General features: G+C 51.7%; 1 protein-coding gene across 1 annotated transcript in view; it reads left to right on the top strand.

Moving 5' to 3' along the window:
* Positions 1-2,595: 2,595 nt before the first annotated feature.
* Positions 2,596-17,656, top strand: part of VASH2 (vasohibin 2) — a 41,335-nt gene continuing 26,274 nt past the window's right edge. Inside the window, exons 1-5 of the mRNA XM_069544961.1 lie at positions 2,596-2,808; positions 3,443-3,881; positions 12,173-12,261; positions 16,608-16,664; positions 17,425-17,499. Coding sequence (XP_069401062.1) covers positions 3,606-3,881; positions 12,173-12,261; positions 16,608-16,664; positions 17,425-17,499 — 497 coding nt within the window. The 5' untranslated portion in view covers positions 2,596-2,808; positions 3,443-3,605. The remainder of the gene's footprint in view (positions 2,809-3,442; positions 3,882-12,172; positions 12,262-16,607; positions 16,665-17,424; positions 17,500-17,656) is intronic.

Raw genomic sequence — 17,656 nt, 5'->3', positions numbered from 1 at the left:
CTGAACAAAAGGGCCCTTCTGACTTCCAGTCCTTTCAGTGGGACAGCACAGCTCACATCAGGAGCTGTCTCAACCACCTCTTTGGAAAATTAACCAAATGTCATAGCTGTCTGCTTAGACCGTTTCACTTGACTCCCCACTGCATCCCATCCCCTGGGATGGAGGATGGATAGTTGGAATACAGGAGATGAAAACCAAAAGCGTTTCCTTTAACTGTGAGGGAGTCCTGAGGTGCCTAGGCCAGGAAGATGATCGATGACCCTCTCTGGTCCCTAGGATCTTGATCCGGGTGAACCGATCCAGGCCCTGGGTTGACAGGGACCTTGTAGTTGTTTGGATTTGGCCTGAGTGGGGACACTGGAAATTGATGCCAAGGACACTGACACTTGCCAGACACTCTGCGATGTTCTCTAATGGGTCTGATCACCTGAGCTTAGGGAGCTCCCTTTTCTCCTGAGGGCTTGTGAGGCCGTATTCTCAACCCTGCATACAGATGTGCATCCTGAAACCCTAGTCTCCTGGACTTGAAACCCCGGGGGAAGCGAGGAGAAAGAGACGGATATGAAAGACGAGTGAGCAAAGGGAGGAAGGCTGTTTGAGGTGAGAATACAGCTCATTCCTCTGAGGCATGTTTTCTCCTAATCAGGAAATGAAAACCGAGGCAATTATGTATTGAGAAGATAACTCTCTTTCCATCTATTTTTTCCAGGTGTGCTTGTACTTGAATTACTCAGATAATTTCCTGAATGTTATTATTAGGTCCATTTCCTCTGTCTATCTGGACCTGAGTTATTCTCACTGTGGAATCTATAAAGTCCTGGGCCTGGGCTCTGTCGGTGATGCTGCAGGACTGGTCAGGAATCCAGGTCTCTACTTCAGCTTTCTTCTGAGCCAGGAGCTACACTCCAGCACCTACCCCTCACCACACCCTCCTCTGAAAGCGAAGTTCCAGTTCCACAGGAGCAACTAACCCATAGCATCCAGAAACAGATCTGTCATCAGTGGTTTTTGATGACTGCATCTTTTTCCTCTTCATTAAAAAAAAATTATCTATTTTAATTGAAGGATAATTGCTTTACAGTGTTGTGTTGGATTCTGCCTTATGTCAACATGAATCAGCCATAAGTATACATGTCCCCTCTCTCTTGAATCTCCCTCCCACCTCCCATCCCATCCCACCCCTCTAGGTTGTCACAGACCCCAGGTTTGAGTTCCCCGAGTCATAAATTCCCACTGCCTGTCTATTTTACATACAGCAGTGTATATGTTTCCATGCCACTCTTTCCATTCCCTCCCCTCCCCCCATAAGTCTATTCTCTAAGTCTGCAGATGACTGCATTTTTAATTTGAGGTTAACCTAGCATTGCCGTCACAGATGCTTCAACCCCTCAAAGCTGGCAGGCTGGCCTGGAGTTTAAAGAGAAAGGCTTTACAGCCAGGTTCTGAAGTCTCCATAAGAGAGGAAGTCAGAGGATCACAGAATCTTAGGGCCAGAACAGACTTTGGAGATTGAGCGATCTTGCTCTTCTCTTCTGAGATAGAGGCCAAGGCACAAAACAGGCAAATGGCTTGTCCTGGGTCACACAGCTTAGCCAAGTGATAAACCTGGCCTTAGGGCTAGCCCTCAGGTGAGGACTCTGGTGCTCTTCCCCTCTCACCTTGCTCTTCTCTTTAAAAAGAAGATGTCTTTAAGACAAAGGTCTTTCCCTGGAGAGTGTGGGAGGGCCTCCACTTCACCCTGGCTCTGAAGCATCTCTCCCTCCTCTCCTGAATCAGTAGCTGTGACAACAGTGCGAACCTCGATGGCCTCTCCCTCGCATATCAACTTGGATGTAAAGGGACTTTATTAGTCTCTCTGGACTAATATCTCACAAGGAAAGATGCTGAAGCTGAAGCTCCAATACTTCGATCACCTGATGTGAAAAGCCGACTGGTTGGAAAAGACCCTGATCCTGGGAAAGACTGAAGGCAAAAGAAGGGGACGACAGAGGATGAGGTAGTTTGGATGGCATCACCGACTCGATGGACATGCGTTTGAGCAAACTCCTGAAGTTGGTGATGGACAGGGAAGCCTGGTGTGCTGCAGTCCACGGGGTCACAAAGAGTAGGACACGACAGAGCGATTGAACAACAATAACATCAGAGGGTCTATGGCTCTGTCACCTAGTGAGTTTTGGGTAATTTGTAATGTGGGGTTAAAAAAAAAAGTATATATATATAAGCATTGTTCCATCATGTGAACAGCCCTGCCTGAACCACCCATCACCGCCTGGGAGCGGCAGGTGAGTGTGTCCAGTGTTCCTCAGGGAATGTGTCTTACCACTAGCCCTCGTCTACCTCGGGGTCACTTCTTGGGCGGCTTTACTTCTCTGCTTCCCACAGTTGCAACCCCCGCAGTACCACGACCCTGGGGAAACTCGGTCCTAAGTCCCAGGGACCCACGCCCCTGCCGCCGCGGGGGTCCCAGGACACGACAGCGATCGCATTTCGCGCGGCTGCCAGCCCCCTCCTCCTCTTCGCTCCCGCCCAGGAGCCTCCGGAGCCAATCAGAGCGCGGCGGATCCCCGGGTTGTGAGAGTCCCGCGCTCAGGCCCCGCCCCTCTTTGTTGCGGCGGCCAATGGACGCAGTCAGAACATCGGCGGCTGCCCGGGTGACTCGGTTATCTGTCACAGAATAACATTCGAGAATGGGACATGGAATGAGACGACGGCCGCAGCACCCCCAAGCCCAGGCCCAGGCCCAGAAGCAGCTCCCGCCTTCCCCGCCGCCCGGAGAGGCTCCGCAGCCATGAGGCCGACTGTCCCGAGGTAAGGTTCCGGAGCTGCTGTGCGCCCTTTCCCGCGCCCCGCCTGCAGCCAGTCCCCCGCCCCGCCCGGGGTGCCCGGCGCTGGAACTCGGAGAAGGAGGCGGGTGGAGCCACTGCCCCTGCAGCCCGGGGCCGGGGGCCGCCCCTCGCGCGCCCGACTTCCAGAGGGCTTCCTGGAAGAAACGCGGCGGTCTTTGCAAGCCGAGGCTACCGCTTGCGCCCTCGCGGCAGCCCCGGTCGCTCACGTGCCGGCACGTTCTGGCTCAGCTCTCGGCCACATCTGGCGACCCAGGACCGTGCGGAACCTTGCGAGGACCTCCGGTTCCTTCCCGCGGCGTGTCTTTCTTCTCCCTTCCCCGTCCACTCCGCAGCCTCCACGCTCCTTGTATTTCCCTCCCGTGGTTTAGGTGGGTGTGAAGCTTTGTGGCAATATCCAAGTCGCCTTGCTAGGTAATTGCAGGGCTGTACGCTGGTGTGCAATTCCCTGGTTGGGGGTGGGCTCTGTCCGCGCGCAGTGCCGAGCGGACAGTGAAGTGGGGATCCAGCAAAGCCCCACTGCCTTGGCCACGGCCCCCTCGGGGCTCCCTCTGGGTGTCCACTTACCCGTGGTGTGTGCTGTGTCTCACTGATTTCAGGCACGGCCCGTAAGCAGAGCTCCGGCCGCCGCTCCCACTTGGTGCGTCCTGCCGCAGCGAGAGGCATGGAGAAGGCCGCCCCCGCCGGGCGCTGATCCCCGCGCTGCGCCCGCGAGCACACGCCCCCTGCGCAGCCCTCCGCGTCCCCCGCCCCGGCCCCACCATGACCGGCTCCGCGGCCGACACTCACCGCCGCCCCCACCCCAAAGGCGCCAAAGGCACCCGGTCCCGGAGCAGCCACGCGCGGCCCGTAAGCCTCGCTACCAGCGGGGGCTCGGAGGAGGAGGACAAAGACGGCGGGGTGCTGTTTCACGTTAACAAGAGCGGCTTCCCCATCGACAGCCACACCTGGGAGCGCATGTGGCTGCACGTGGCCAAAGTGCACCCCAAGGGGGGAGAGATGGTGGGCGCCATCAGGAACGCCACCTTCTTGGCAAAGGTTAGTAGCTCCGAAGGAGGGGGTGGGCTGGGCAGCGATGGGACCATTTTACCTGTACGTAGCGTAGCAAATAGAGGCAATTTCCATTTTCCTGGTCCTGCTGCAAACTCCCTTCCCCGCCTAATTCTTCCCGCCAGCTCCCACCCCCTTTGCTTAATGGAGATGTTTGTCTTGGATGTCTTAGCAATGGGAGAGAAAAGGAAGAAGGCTTACTGTCCTGGGACTGTGTGGTCGACTTGTGCCAAGGTTTCTTTGAATCTGGAGCCAAATTCTCTTATTTACTTACCCGTGTACATCCTCCTCCTGCGAAAACTGAAGCCACCAGGTAGCACCAGTGATGCCAAGAATGCATAGACTCCCTAGGCATGGCGCCCTCTCACCCTCTTTGGAGTCTCTTGGTCCTCCTCTGTGTTCCCCTCGAAAATGATGTATTAGACTGTGAATGAATTTACAGCCAACCAGTCAGACTTCTCATCGTGAATCATTCCTAGACTTTCTGCCAAATTTTTTTTTAAATGACAATGACTCTCACCTCTGAAACTTGCAAAAGAGTCAACCCTCTCTTTTCCCAGCTTATCTGGGCTCTGAGAAGAAAGAAAAAAGAGTTTTAACCATGACTTAAAAGGGACTTTCCAGTACACGTGATGAATGAATCTCACAGGATAAAGAAAGAGACTCAGGAATGAAACTCTTTCTACCTTGGAGAGAAGCCAGTGAGCCAGATGAATTTGGTGGCCAAGGACTATGTTAATAAAATGGAGGGACATGTGCAGGGGTCTCTATGTGAAACGTCAGAATGCAAACTCGAGGAGGAATGACGCAGAGCCTGGGGGCTGTAGCATGGCAGATGGTTTCCCGTGCACCCTGGGGACTCTGGTATGGCTGAGAAGATTCCTGGGCAGGTCTAGGAATGCCAGACCCGAGACCTGGAAAGCCATCTGGTCGAGTCCCCGACCTGGAGCATCTGGTTACTTGAGCCTCTGAGCCTGCAGGCCAGAAAGCTTGTGTGTGCCCTTGGGGAAAGTGGCAGAGCCTGTCAGCTTCCTGTGGCAGCTGGTTACAGTGTTTTATTATCCTGCTGGTCAAGGAGATCTTTCATTTTGCCCAAAGAGAATCTTGCCTGCTTTCCTGTCAGCTGTAATTACCCTTGCAGAGTCCTCCTGAAGGACTCAGAACCTGGAAACAACTCTGGTACCGATGTACAGTTCTGACTTCAGAGTTGGTCCTTATTTAAGTGAGGCTTTCTCCTATAGCACCCTCAGCACCCACCCTGCTTCTAACTGTGGCTTCATCCTTCTCCTGACATTGTGGGTGATGACCCCCTTTTCTCTATAGGAATCAGAGAATGTCAGCATTGGTAGAGATTAATCCCTGTCTCTCAGCAAAAACCCTCCCTTTTTCTGAAGACCTCTTGGGAATGGAGGGCTCGCTACCTCACAGGGCAGCCTCCAGGCTTGGCCAGATTTTGCTTACTGGGGAACTCTTAAACTGAACAGAAGTCCGTCCCCACCCCCTCACCCCCAGTTACGTGTCATCAACAGTTCTTCTGGTCAAGAAGCAAAGGGCAGCACCCGTGGACTTCCTATGCTACTCACAGCTCCCTTGAATGTTATGAGATGGTTCTCTTGGAGTGAGGGAAGACTTGGAGTAAAAAATCAAGCTACCGAATCCTAGTCCTGGTTGTGCTACCTCTAGCTTTGTGACCTAGATCACTGATTTAAAAATCTCCCGCCTTCGTTTTCTCATCTATAAAATGGGAGTAGATCAGGTAGGATGTAAAGTTCTTTCCAAGTCGCAAATCCTGTGGGGTTATGACCCCTTAATCTTCAGGTTTCCGGTGATCTGTGCGATACCAGAGGGGCACTGGAGTATTCTGCATCTTCCTTTAATCATCTTTGTCTACAGGTAGTTCCTTTTATCTTTTCTTTTTTATGTATCGTAGTTCCCAGATCAACTCACTTTCCTTGTCCTCTTTCTAGGACAGTTGCTACCTTGTCATCGGTCAGTCCCGGAAAGCAAGCACAATATGAAACACAATATTCTGAATGTTGTCTGAGCAGCTTAGAACACACACCACTACTTCCGGAGACCTGTACTTTGATACTTCCATTATTGTGGCTGAATTCTGGTTCTTAAAAAAGTGTTCTTTCTTTTTTTTTTTTTTTTAATATAGTGGCCAGCCGTATCATATTATACTTTCACAGTAACACTAAGGTCATATGAGAGCTTCTGCCAAGCCAGGACAACCCCACCCTGAACGTGGGCATCGGCTTGTTGAACCTAAATAAAGAACTTCACTTTTCTCTCCTATGTTGTATCATGATGCTTGCTTCTCCATCCTCAGCCCCACTGTAGCATCCCCTCTCTCCTGGTTCTGACATCCCCCAAACTCGGACCCTGCACAGGCCCTGGGATGGGAACAGCTCTTTTCTTTTTTTAAAAATTTGTATTGGCATATAGTTGCTTGACAGTGTTGTGTTGTAAATCAGCTACATGTATACATATATCCCCTTTTCAGATTTCCTTCCCATTTAGGTCACCACAGAGCATTGAGCTGAGGGAATAGCTTTGAAAACTCCCACTTCCAGGAACCTCTGATTCCAAGGCTATACCTGCACTCAGCTCAGCAGAGTTTTTCCTCTGAGGCCAAGTCCTTTTCTCTTTTAATCAAATCAGTGTCTTGCTGAGGAATTTGTACAGAAGCGGGGGTAGGCGGAGCGGTGGTAGAAAAGTTGGGGAGTTTCAGGGAGATTAACCTTTTGGTGGGCTTCCCAGTTGGCTCAGCAGTAAATAACCTTCCTGTCAATGTAGGAGCTGTGGGTTTGATCCCTGAGTTGGGAAGATCCCTTGGGGAAGGAAATGGCAACATTCTCCAGTATTCTTGCTTGGGAAATCCCTTGACAGAGGAACCTGGCAGGCTGCAGTCCACAGGGTTGCAAGAGAGTCAGACATGACTTAGTGGCTAAACAACAACAGCAAACTTTTTTTTTTTTTTTTGACAATTGAATATGGATTAAGAAAAGAAGTGAGCAGGGTAAAGTGTCAAAGACCTAAAAGGAGGACTGAACGACACTTGCTTTGATCACAGGCATCCTGTTAGTAAGTTCCGTCCAGAGATCCAGGTGCCCCCACTGGGGAAGGGGGGACAGATGTCACCTGCTCTGCGATCCTCCTCCTAAATGTGTGACCACAGGCCTCTGCCCTACTGGTTACTGGCTCTGAAGTTCCAGCTGACTAGATGAAAGCCAGGGTTTTTTAGGGATAGTGCAAGAAAGCAGCACGAGTTAGTTGGCTGATAATCAAGGTTGGGAAGGAGAGGCAGAGAAGATGGCTGGCTCAGAAAAAAACAGCTGAGCCAACTAGGAGTCAGCGCCTCCTGCTTGACTGCCTGGAGCCCGACTCTCCTGGGGCAGACAGGCAGATGGATTCAGCGGGAAACGTCAAGCTGTTTCTTGCAGACGCCACGTTTTTATAACTCATCCTCACGTTGATCCCAAATTGGGACATAATTCACATTTAGTGGACTGCGCTTGGCCTGAGTGAAGAAATGTGAGGGCTGTGGAGCCAGGCTTTGCTGCAGTCAGGGCTCCTCTCCTGCTGCCTGCTGGCACACACGGGCAGCTCACTTTTTCCCCTGTCCTGCGTTCCAAACCATCAGTCCTCCCTTCCTGCTCAGCCTGAGGATGTGACCCCTGACCTTCAACCAGTCACCATCAGCAGATTTCTGGGGCCCAGCCTGGGCTCAAGAGTGATGTTCCGTGCTCCCCTCCAGCTTGCCTGGAAGATTCTTCTGCCTGGAACCTGCACAGTGTATGGTACATTGCCAGGGCAGGGATGGCAAAAGGCTGTGCTTTCTCTCTGTACTTTCTTGTCAAAGACTCCTGGTGCCCGGGGCTCTCGATGCCTCCTGGCTCCTTTCCTGGCTCCCCCTTCTCGCCACATGGTGATGTATGGGGATGACACACACTGGTGTCTGTCCACATCCTTGCTCCTTGCATGCTTCTGACAGGTCATTGTGTTTGGCAAGGATGGAGTGAAAGAGCCTGTCCGCAAAAGCTGGCCTGTGGTCTGTTTCCTGCTTCTTGAACAACCGTCTTCCTGTCTACTCCCCTTCCCCGACCCCGACCATAGGCACAGTGCCTACGGTGATAGGAGCTCTTAGAGGGGGTGGTTTAGATTTGTGCCCTCTAGATTCAGCCTTCTTCAGTTGGGATGTGGCTTGAGAAAGTTGGATGCAGTTGGCAGGAGGGACTTGACAGGGACAGGAGAAATCTAGGTTGAAGTCTCGGGTGAATCGGGGCAGGAAAATAACAGGAGAGACTCTCAGGACCCCTGTCAAGGAGGAGGAGAAAAAGAAGTGTTCCCTGGGCTTTTCATGAAAAGGCTGTACCAGTTAATTTTCCCATCATGCCACAGGAGAGCATCCTACCAGGACTGGGTATCCACACTTCAGGAAATCTCTCTTTTTTGGAGAGGCAAAAAATGATATTCTGCAGTGGCTTTAATTTTCCATTCTTAAATTGTGCACTGGCACATTTGAAAAAATGTTTATTCACTATTTACATTTCTTCTTTTGTGAACTGTCTTTTCATGGTCATTTTAAAAATTGTGGGAACATATAATTTACCATTTTAAGTGTGCAGTTCATGTTATACTTACAATTAAGTACATGAATTACTTACATTACTTACATGTAAGTTCACATGTACTTACAATTAACTTCATGAGTGACGGATATTAACTCATGTAATTCACATTGTTGTACAACCGTTACCACCTTCCATCTACAGACGTTTTTCTTCCTCGACTAAAACTTTGTACCCGTTAAACACTGAGTTCTTATTTTTCCCTCCCTCAGCCCCTGGCAACCACACTTCTATTACTACTTGTCTCTATGAGTTTGACAGCTATAATAACCTCATATAAGAGAGATCATTCAGTATTTGTCCTTTGGTGACTGGATTATTTCACTTAGCATCATGTCTTTAAAGTTCTGGCTTATATAGCCAGTGTCAGAATGTCCCTTCCTTTTAAGGCTGCATAGTAATGTGTGGCCTGTATACTACATTGAGTTTACCCATTATCTGTTGATGGACACTCCATCTGGGCCATTTGCCTTTTTTGAAAATATAAATGTGCCTGTTTTTATTGTAAGCTTACCTGTATTACCTTCCTGACCATGTACTTTAAAGAAACTATGTTCTTTTAATTTATTTTTTTATTGAAGGATAGTTGTTTTACAGAATCTCTTTCTTTTTAAAAATATTCACTTATTTATTTCGGCTGCACCAGGTCTTAACTGTGGCATGTGGGACCTTCAGTCTTTTGTTGGGGCGTGCTGGCTCTTTAGTTCTGGCATGTGATATCTAATTCCCTGACCAGGGATGGAACCCGGGCCCCCTGCCTTGGGAGCACAGAGTCTTAGCCACTGGACCCCCAGGGAAGTCCCTGGGGCCGTTTTCTTTTCAGGAAAGCCCAGAGAGTTTAATTAACCTCTTCAAAGTGTGAACTCTTCATGAATTAAGGACATTAACACATGGCTCCCACTATCCACAGGGCCACGTGGACATTTTCATTCTCTTCCTTCAGGCTGAGAAGGCGTCTCTGTGCTGCTCCTGAGTTGAGCCTCCAGGGGCTCAAACTCTGCTGATTCTGTTTTCCAGTTCCTGAAAAGTGGACACCATTCAGACTCCTCACCCCCCATTCTAGACCTCTGAAAACACACAGTTGATGAATAAAGATAGCACAGCTAACACGTAAAGAGCCCCGTGCGCTGAGCCCCAAGTTGCCTGCTTTTTACATTAGGTCATATAATCCTCACCGCCAGCCTGGAAGGTCTGAAGTAAATGATATTCTTTCTTATTTTATCAAGAAGGACCTGGAGGCTTAGAGAGGTGGGGGCAGCTTGCCCAGGGTCCCCAGCAGTTAGGTGAGAAAGCAGGGATTCGTAATTACCCTGCAAGGAGCCTGCCTGGTTTGCCATCCGCTGGCCTGTGGGGGCGTGGGCGGCCGGAGGCTGACCCCGCCTGAGCCCCCCGCCAGCTGTCCCAGACGGCAGGGTGGGCTGCAGCCAGATGACCTCATCCTCTCGGCCGTCCCCAGCTGGGGTTTGGGGAATGTGGCCACGGCTCCTGCACTCGATCTCAGCGGGGCTGAGGTAAGCGGGCAGCTGTTTTGAAAAGCCTTTGGGCGCCACTGGGCTTGCTATTCTGAGGACCAGCTGCCCCCTGACTCCCACCCCCGGCATCCGGCTCTTGCGGGCTCCGTCGGGCTTGGGGGAATTGAAATCACTTGGTGGTCGGCCCTGAAAGCTGACTCAGAACCAAGTGGCTCTGGGTTCCTCAGGGCTTTGGTCAAGGGATGTCCCTCTGGGGATCCCTCAGGTGGCCGGTGACTCTGTGGGGCGTTTTGCGGCCAGCTTTTCTGCTAACTAGGCACCATCCCCGCTCTTCTGTGTCGCTGGGTGCCCGTGCCTTCATGAACTGTGCCATTGCCCTTTTTGGTGCCTGTCCCACCTCCCGCTTTGTACCTGGCCCAGAGCTCGGAACATGGGAGGTGTAAAAGAAACAGTTGTCCGCGTCTCCCCTGCTTCCTCACTTCTGTATGAAAGCTCTGGCACTTTCTTAAACAGAATTCTGGGTGTGGGTAGATCTGTGGATGTTACTGCAAAAAAAAAAAAAAAACAGGGACAAGCTTCCCCGTGTTTGCTAGGGCAGAAACACAAGGATACGCTTCGTATTTTGACCCCTGGGGGGTTGTGGGGAGGGCCATGTAAACAAATGTTCAGATGGGAACATTTTGCTCCCAAAAATGACTCTCCATGGCAGGAATGTGATTAGAGTTGATGTGTCGTAAGCGAAATGTTTGCAGCACAGCTGTGTGAGCGTGTGCACTCCCAGTCTCACGTTTTCTTTTTCTCTCAAACACACACACACACACACATTGCACCTTGGCTGTGAATAGGATGTGTGGCTAGTTCTTTTTTAAATAAAAGCAACGGAAGGTGTAGAAGTTCGAAGGACCTCCAGCTTCAGGCCCAGAGGCCCTGCGCCCTCCAGCTTGGATGTAGGGCCTGAGCCTGCAGAGCTGGGGGCAGAACCGGGGACCTTCGTGGGTCGAGTCTGGCTTTGGTGCCCACAGGCTGTCCAGCTCTGCCCCCAGGTCTCTTCACCAGTGGCTTCCCCTGTCTCAGCTAAGTCCCCAGGGTGTCCCTTTCCCTGTTTTCTTCGAGAGTGGAACTAATCTGACCTGCGGCCCCTTCTGCTCCTCCCTAAGCGACGCAGGCCTCCTCTCCTGCTGGAGCTGCCAGCCCGCATGGGCTGGGGGGCCCTGTCCCAGCGTCTCCCCACCAGAGAGGCCAAGGTTAGGAGGAAAGTAAAGGAGAAACTGCCCCCTTTCTTCCCAGGAATGACTGGATTAGAAACACTTGCTTATTTTCACTCTTGGCCTGGTCGGCGTGGTGGCTCAGAGCTGAGTGCCGTCTCAGCTCTAAGCTCCTAAGAAGAGGCACTTACCTCCCACTTCCCTGTCCTGGGCGCTTTTGCTCCCTTCTCTTCCTGGCGGAGGGTAAGACCTTCAGACACTCAGTGTTGACCTAGAAGCAGATTAGGAAATGCAGGGGAGACTGGCCGCCAGGAGGGGTCAAACGGTAAGATGGCTCCTGAGTTGGAAGGGGTGCCCTTCCCTGGGAAGAGTCGAGACAAGAGGGGCATCTTTATGAGTCCGCTCGGGGCTGGACCCAGAGAAGGGGCGCCACGGGCAGTGCAGGGGGTGGTGCGGAGGAGAAACGCTTGGTGCAGCGCCATGTTGCCTCCCTTCAGGGCACCATCATCTTGTATTCAGGGGTGCCCTGGAGAAGAACACAGGTTACCCCAGCCACACAGAAAAGTGTCGTTGTGCAATCGAAGTGTGAGGATTAATGGAGCACCTTGAAACATCCCAGCCTGGGAGGGGAGGGCGGGACACTACAGGGCATGGTCCTTGGCCTCAAGAAGAGCAGAGGCTCCTGTGGGGAGACAGGCCGTGTTCACGCAACACACAGGGAACCGTAGGGAGCCCTTGCGACGACCCAGGGCGGGCTGTGTGCCAAGGGGACGCAGAGGATGTCGGCAGGGGACTGACTGGCCTGGGGAGACCTTATCCTGGAGGCACCAGCTGAATGGGTGCCCGGGGCAGAGTGGCCAGCTGAGCTTGGGAGCAGCTCTGTGGTGGTCCTGACCCTTGGTCCACCGTGAGGCACTGGGCCCCACAGCATCTCCTTGATACGACCATCTCTCTCTACTTCTCTGCAGCCTTCAATACCCCAGGTTCCAAACTACAGGCTGTCAATGACGATCCCAGACTGGCTCCAGGCGATCCAGAACTACATGAAGACACTACAGTATCCTTCCGACCGGGGTCAGAGGAGAAGACCCAGCCAAGGGGCTGGGCATGGTGATCGCAAGTCTGATGGCCTGTCTGTTCGCAGATGGTCAGCAAATGCAGTGTGAGGTTGATGAGGCCGGGGATGGAGGGACGCCGTGATGTGAGACTCTAGGAGTGACACTGTGATGCTCAGACCCTCTCCCTTTAAGCAGGGTGTGGGCCAGCCGGCAAGGGGTGGCCAGGCAGTGGCGGGCAGTGCCCGCCCCTGCTCCTCCTTCTCTCTCCCTCCTCCCTCTCAGTCATCCTCGGCTCCTTCCATCTCTCCTCCTGTGCCAGCTTCCTTTTCTCTGTTCCCTCTAGTCTTCTGCTTCCTTTTCTTTCCTCTCTCTTCTCGGCCTGATCCTGACCACGCGTCATCAGCCAGAAGCCCATCCGGTGCTGCCTTTCGCACCTGGTGCTCTTGCTCTGCTTTGCACGAGTGAGTGAGGCTCTAGGCTGGGGTCCCCTCCACTTTGTGGGAGTTTGAAGAAGAGCCAAGGAGCCTTGTGGTTCCCGGCTGGGTGCAGACCCGGCAGCCGTGGCTCTCTTTTCTTCTCTGACCTAAGGAGTGTCTGCAGTCAGGATTAGATCAGTTCTGAGCACCTGCGTGAGCTACGGTGTAAGAACCAAGGGGGCAGGGTGAGATGGTCCCCTTGCCGTGGCTGGTGCTTTATCCAGGATAGGGGCAGACGGGAGCCGGGCTGAGAGCGATGTCAGTGAGCGGGAGGGGCTGTCTGCCCCATTGAGTCAGGGAGCATCTTGGCTCAGCCAGCGTCGGGCTCCCTGCTGCCATCCTGGCCCCCAGCACATGGTCCATGAGGTCAGGCCTCTGCTCACCTCTGTCCTTCCTCCCTAGAGACAGAGAGCTTAGCAGAGAGGATTTCATGGGGCCCTGTACACGTGTCCCACCTGCCCCGGAAGAGGCCTCCCCTCTCTGCTACGGGCAAGAAGCTTTCCTGTGGACTTGTGTGTTTGCCCTGAAGGGAAGGGTACTAGCAGAATGGCCCCTTGTTTGGGTGACCCCTCTCAGTCCCCTCACAGACTGTGAACTCCTTGCGTGGTATTTTCCCAGTAGAATCCTAAAGTAATATTAGGGATAGAAGATAGCACCAGCCTCTAAGGCTCAGGCTGACAGCCCAAGCCCAGGGAAGGCTGTCTGATTCAGTGCTGATCACCGAACTGGGAACTCGCGTGGGGAGCTCCCTGTGACCCAGAAGCATAAACTCTTGCCAGAACCCCAGGAGCTGAGCCTTCCTGGATGTGACTGACTCCTCACAGACCATTCCAGAAGGTGATGGAAATTAGAACTTAGAATTGCCCACCCCACTTCTACTTGGGGCTTCCCTGACAGGTAAAGAAGCTGCCTGCGATGCAGGAGACACAGGACGCTTGGATTTGATCCCTGAGTCGGGAAGGTCCCCCGGAGGAGGAGATGGCAACCCACTCCAGTCTTCTTGCCTGGGAAATCCCATGGACAGAGGAGCCTGGTGGGCCACAGTCCTTAGGGTCACAAAGAGTCGGACACAACTGAGCCGCTAAGCAGGTCCCTTCTACTTAGGACAGGGTCTTCACAAGGATCGTCTGGCTGGAGATGAAAGAGGATAAGCCTGGGGAGAAATGCATTTTGCCGGCACGTTTGCATGTGCTTTACATATAACTGCTCTTTCTCCCATAAACCCTGCAGCACACTCTCAGTCCTGAAGGATTTGCTTTTTCATTTTTCTCTTCGCTGACCCGTTGTGATGGTCACTGACCTGGATCAGTGACTGCAGAGAGGGCCAGAGAAGCGAAAACACGCCCCATGCTGCCAGGACCAGGTTCCGGGTCACCTGACCGTTGGAGTGTCTTCTCGGTTCTTCCCTCTGACCAGCCTTTTATTTTGCAGTTCCACAGGCCTTCCTAGTGCTTTGTCCTGGAGGCAAGGACTGGTGCTAGGGTATGGGGACCACTTGGGGCCAGCCCTGACTGTGCAGGTTCTCAGCTGGGGATGCAAAAGGGTGAATCCTGCCTTCCCTTCTGTCAGCCTCACAGCCTTGGCCAACAGGAGTGCTGGCCTCGCACAGGATTCTGGGAAGTGAAGTCTCCAGTCCTGAGCTGTTGTGTGGGGTGCAGCCTTCTGAGGGTGAGGGTGAGGTCTCTCTCTCTCTGAAGTCAGCTGTTTACTGGAAGTTCTCCTCCCCAGCCCACTTTCAGGGCTGATAACTGTAAGGGACTAAGAAAGGATGGTCAGGTAATTTTTTCTTAATTATTAATTTATTATAGGTTTGTCTCACTCTGTGCACTAGATGTATAAACTAGCTATAAACTCGGGGGGAAATCTGGGCATATAAATAGAACTTTTGCCAATTGCATTCTACTTTTACATTCTTCCCTGGTGGCTAAAGAAAGGTAAAGAAAGTGAAAAGTGAAAGTCGCTCAGTCATGTCCAGCTCTTTGCGACCCCTTTAATAGTCCATGGGATTCTCCAGGCCAGAATGCTGGAGTGGGTTGCTGTTCCCTTCTCCAGGGGATCTTTCCAACCCAGGGATTGAACCTGGGTCTCCTCCCGGGTCTCCTGCAGTAGAATGAACCACCGCCTGAACCACCAGGGAAGCCCAGAAGGTAAAGAATCTGGCCGCCATGCAGGAGACCCGGGTTGATTCCTGGGTCAGGAAGATCCCCTGGAGAAGGGAACAGCAAACCGCTCCAGTATTCTGGCCTGGAGAATTCCATGGACAGAGGAGTCTGGCAGGTTACAGTCCATGGGGTCACAAAGAGTTGGACACGGCTAAGCGACTAACACTTTAAATATAACAGGAATCTCACTGTTTGAATGAAATCTTTGGTAAAGTGAAAAACCATTTCACAATGAGACTGCGGAGCCCTTTATCTTCCTGTTACCTCCAGGGTTTTGTATATTGTATTTTTAAAAGCTGAGCGGGCCTTTATTGTTACGGATTATTCTTATGGCTCATGCTGGTTATTTCCCAACAGCTGAGTCTCTTAAAATCATCCCCTGGCACCCCCCAAACCTCCAAGCCATCAGTCCCAGATGGGGTGACTGAATAACATCCAGGGCCTGAAATCTGAATCGCCAGAGGTGGAGCCCAGAACCTGCTTATCACAGACTCTCTAGGAGGTTGTTAAACACGCTCGTGTCCTAGGGGGCCAAGTGCATCTTTGCCAAGACAGGAATCCCAGCCCTTCTTGGGAGGGTGTGCAATGCCTTGAGGTGATCATTGCCCCCCTCTGCAGCTGCCTATACCATTGTAGGGGCACGCATCTAACCTCATACTCCACTCCTGGGCTACAGGTTCAGGCTTCACTGGCACTTTCCCAATATGCACTTTTTCTGTAGGATTTTGTTGGAGGCAAAAAAAAAGAAACAGAAAGTAACTTTTCTTTAGGTTCAGAAAAAATCAAGATCCAGTGTCAAGAAAGCCTGCTAACAGAGAATCTCCCGTCCCCTTCAGAATGAGCTGATGTGGGCTTCCAGGTCTCTGAAACCTTGTGGGCAACCAGCTAAACCCCTGTCGGGTAGTGGTGTCAGTCTCCTCAGATTTAATAATCCATGCCAAGTGTCAGTCAGACGGGACATGAAAGAGATGTCTCCCCAGTAAACTCTGCTGCAGTCAGTATGCTCTTGAGAAACTCTACTGCCTTCCACGCATCACCCTTCCATCCTTCCGTTCATCCAGCCAGCCATCAACCTACCCTTCTGTCTCCAGCCAGCCAGCCAACCTTTCATTCATCCATCCACCTATCCTGTCTTCTGGTTTTTAGTATTTATTTTATGATTTTTTTGGCTGTGCCTGGTCTTAGTTTTGGCCACAGGATCTTTGGCTGTGGCATGTTGGCTCTAAGAATATCCAGGAAAGTCCTATCTAACCACTCTTCTGTCAACCCCATTCTTCTTTCCTTCCTTGCATCCACCCACTTATTCATCCATCCGTCCACCCAGCCATTCACTTATTCCTCATATTTAATAATTTTTGCTAACTGGAATATGTTGGATTTGTGCCATGCTTCAGGGTGATACAAAGATGGCAGAGAAACAGTCCCAGCTCTCAAAGAGATTGTAGTTTGGTAGGTGAATTAAGACATGTAGTCAACAAAACAAAATATAGAGCATATTGAAAAGAGCTAGTCTGAAGTTCCAGGGTGCTTTGGGGCCTCCAGGGCAGGTCAGTGAGGAGGAAGACGCTGTTGGTGATATTCTGGCTACTGGACACCTGGAAAGCCCTGACTCCCTCATCCCTTCGAGAAATCAAGCATAGTTTCCTCTGTTGGATTACTGGGGCCTTTGGAGTTTTCTGTCACTTTCCCTTTACATGCTTCACACAGATACAATCATACAGGGACCCAGTTCTTTGAAATTAGGAAGATGAGACCGCTGAGTGGGTAAGTGGTGCATGGTCTATGGACCAGGAGACTGTGCTTCTGTCTAAGAGCTGTCATCTTTCTCTCGTACTCTTGGTCCTTTATCCCAGTGCTCAAACTTTCTGGTCCGTAAGGGGTGAGGGTGGGGCTGCCCCAGGACCAGGGTGGAGGTGAGACTGAGGTCTGAGCCACTCTGGACAGCCAAGCTCAGTGATGGAGACTAACCCAGGGATGGGGGAGGCGTTTGAAATTTGTTTTATGTGGCCTTTTTCACTTGCTCCCTTGTAACATCCCTTGTGCTGGGTTAGTAGGAGGGTACTGTGGATAAGGGGCACTAACCTCACAAAGGGTTTCCCAGGTGGCGCTGGTGTTAAAGAACCCGCCTGCCAACGCAGGAGACCTGGGTTCGATCCCTGGTTTGGGAAGATCCCCTGAAAGAGGGCATGGCAACCCACTCCAGTATTCTTGCCCGCAGAATCCCCATGGACAGAGAGAGGAGCCGGGTGGGTTACAGTCCATGGGATCGCAAAGAGTCCAACATGACTGAAGTGATTTAGCATGCATGCATGCAACCTCCCAAAACTACCTCTTGGAGAGGGGAGTGGAGAATTTCGAAATTTTGGTTCTGCCAAGTACTTTGCCAGCCTCCTGCAAGGCCAGTTCTCCCCTTTTCCTCTGTATTCCTGCATGCTGGGCCTAGCGTGGAGACTTGTGGGTTGACACACAGACCAACTGCATAATTAAAGGAACCTGAGATCCTTCCTTGTGCTCTACCCTACAGGTTAATGGAAACAGCTAAAGAAATGACTCGGGAGTCCCTGCCTATCAAATGCCTTGAAGCTGTCATCCTGGGCATGTATCCTTTAAGGAATATGAGTTTAAATGTGCTCTGTAGATGGTAGCATCACTCTGGGCTGGTTGTGCCTTTCGCATCCTAGGTCCTCAGAGATGATGCTGGTCATCTGCGTGGAGGAAATTGTCAAGTTCCGCTGGTGATTCTCTTGAACTTTCAC

The sequence above is a fragment of the Ovis canadensis genome, chromosome 12, assembly GCF_042477335.2.
Source record: "Ovis canadensis isolate MfBH-ARS-UI-01 breed Bighorn chromosome 12, ARS-UI_OviCan_v2, whole genome shotgun sequence".
NCBI lineage: Eukaryota > Metazoa > Chordata > Mammalia > Artiodactyla > Bovidae > Ovis > Ovis canadensis.
This window is presented reverse-complemented; position numbering and strand designations above follow the sequence as displayed.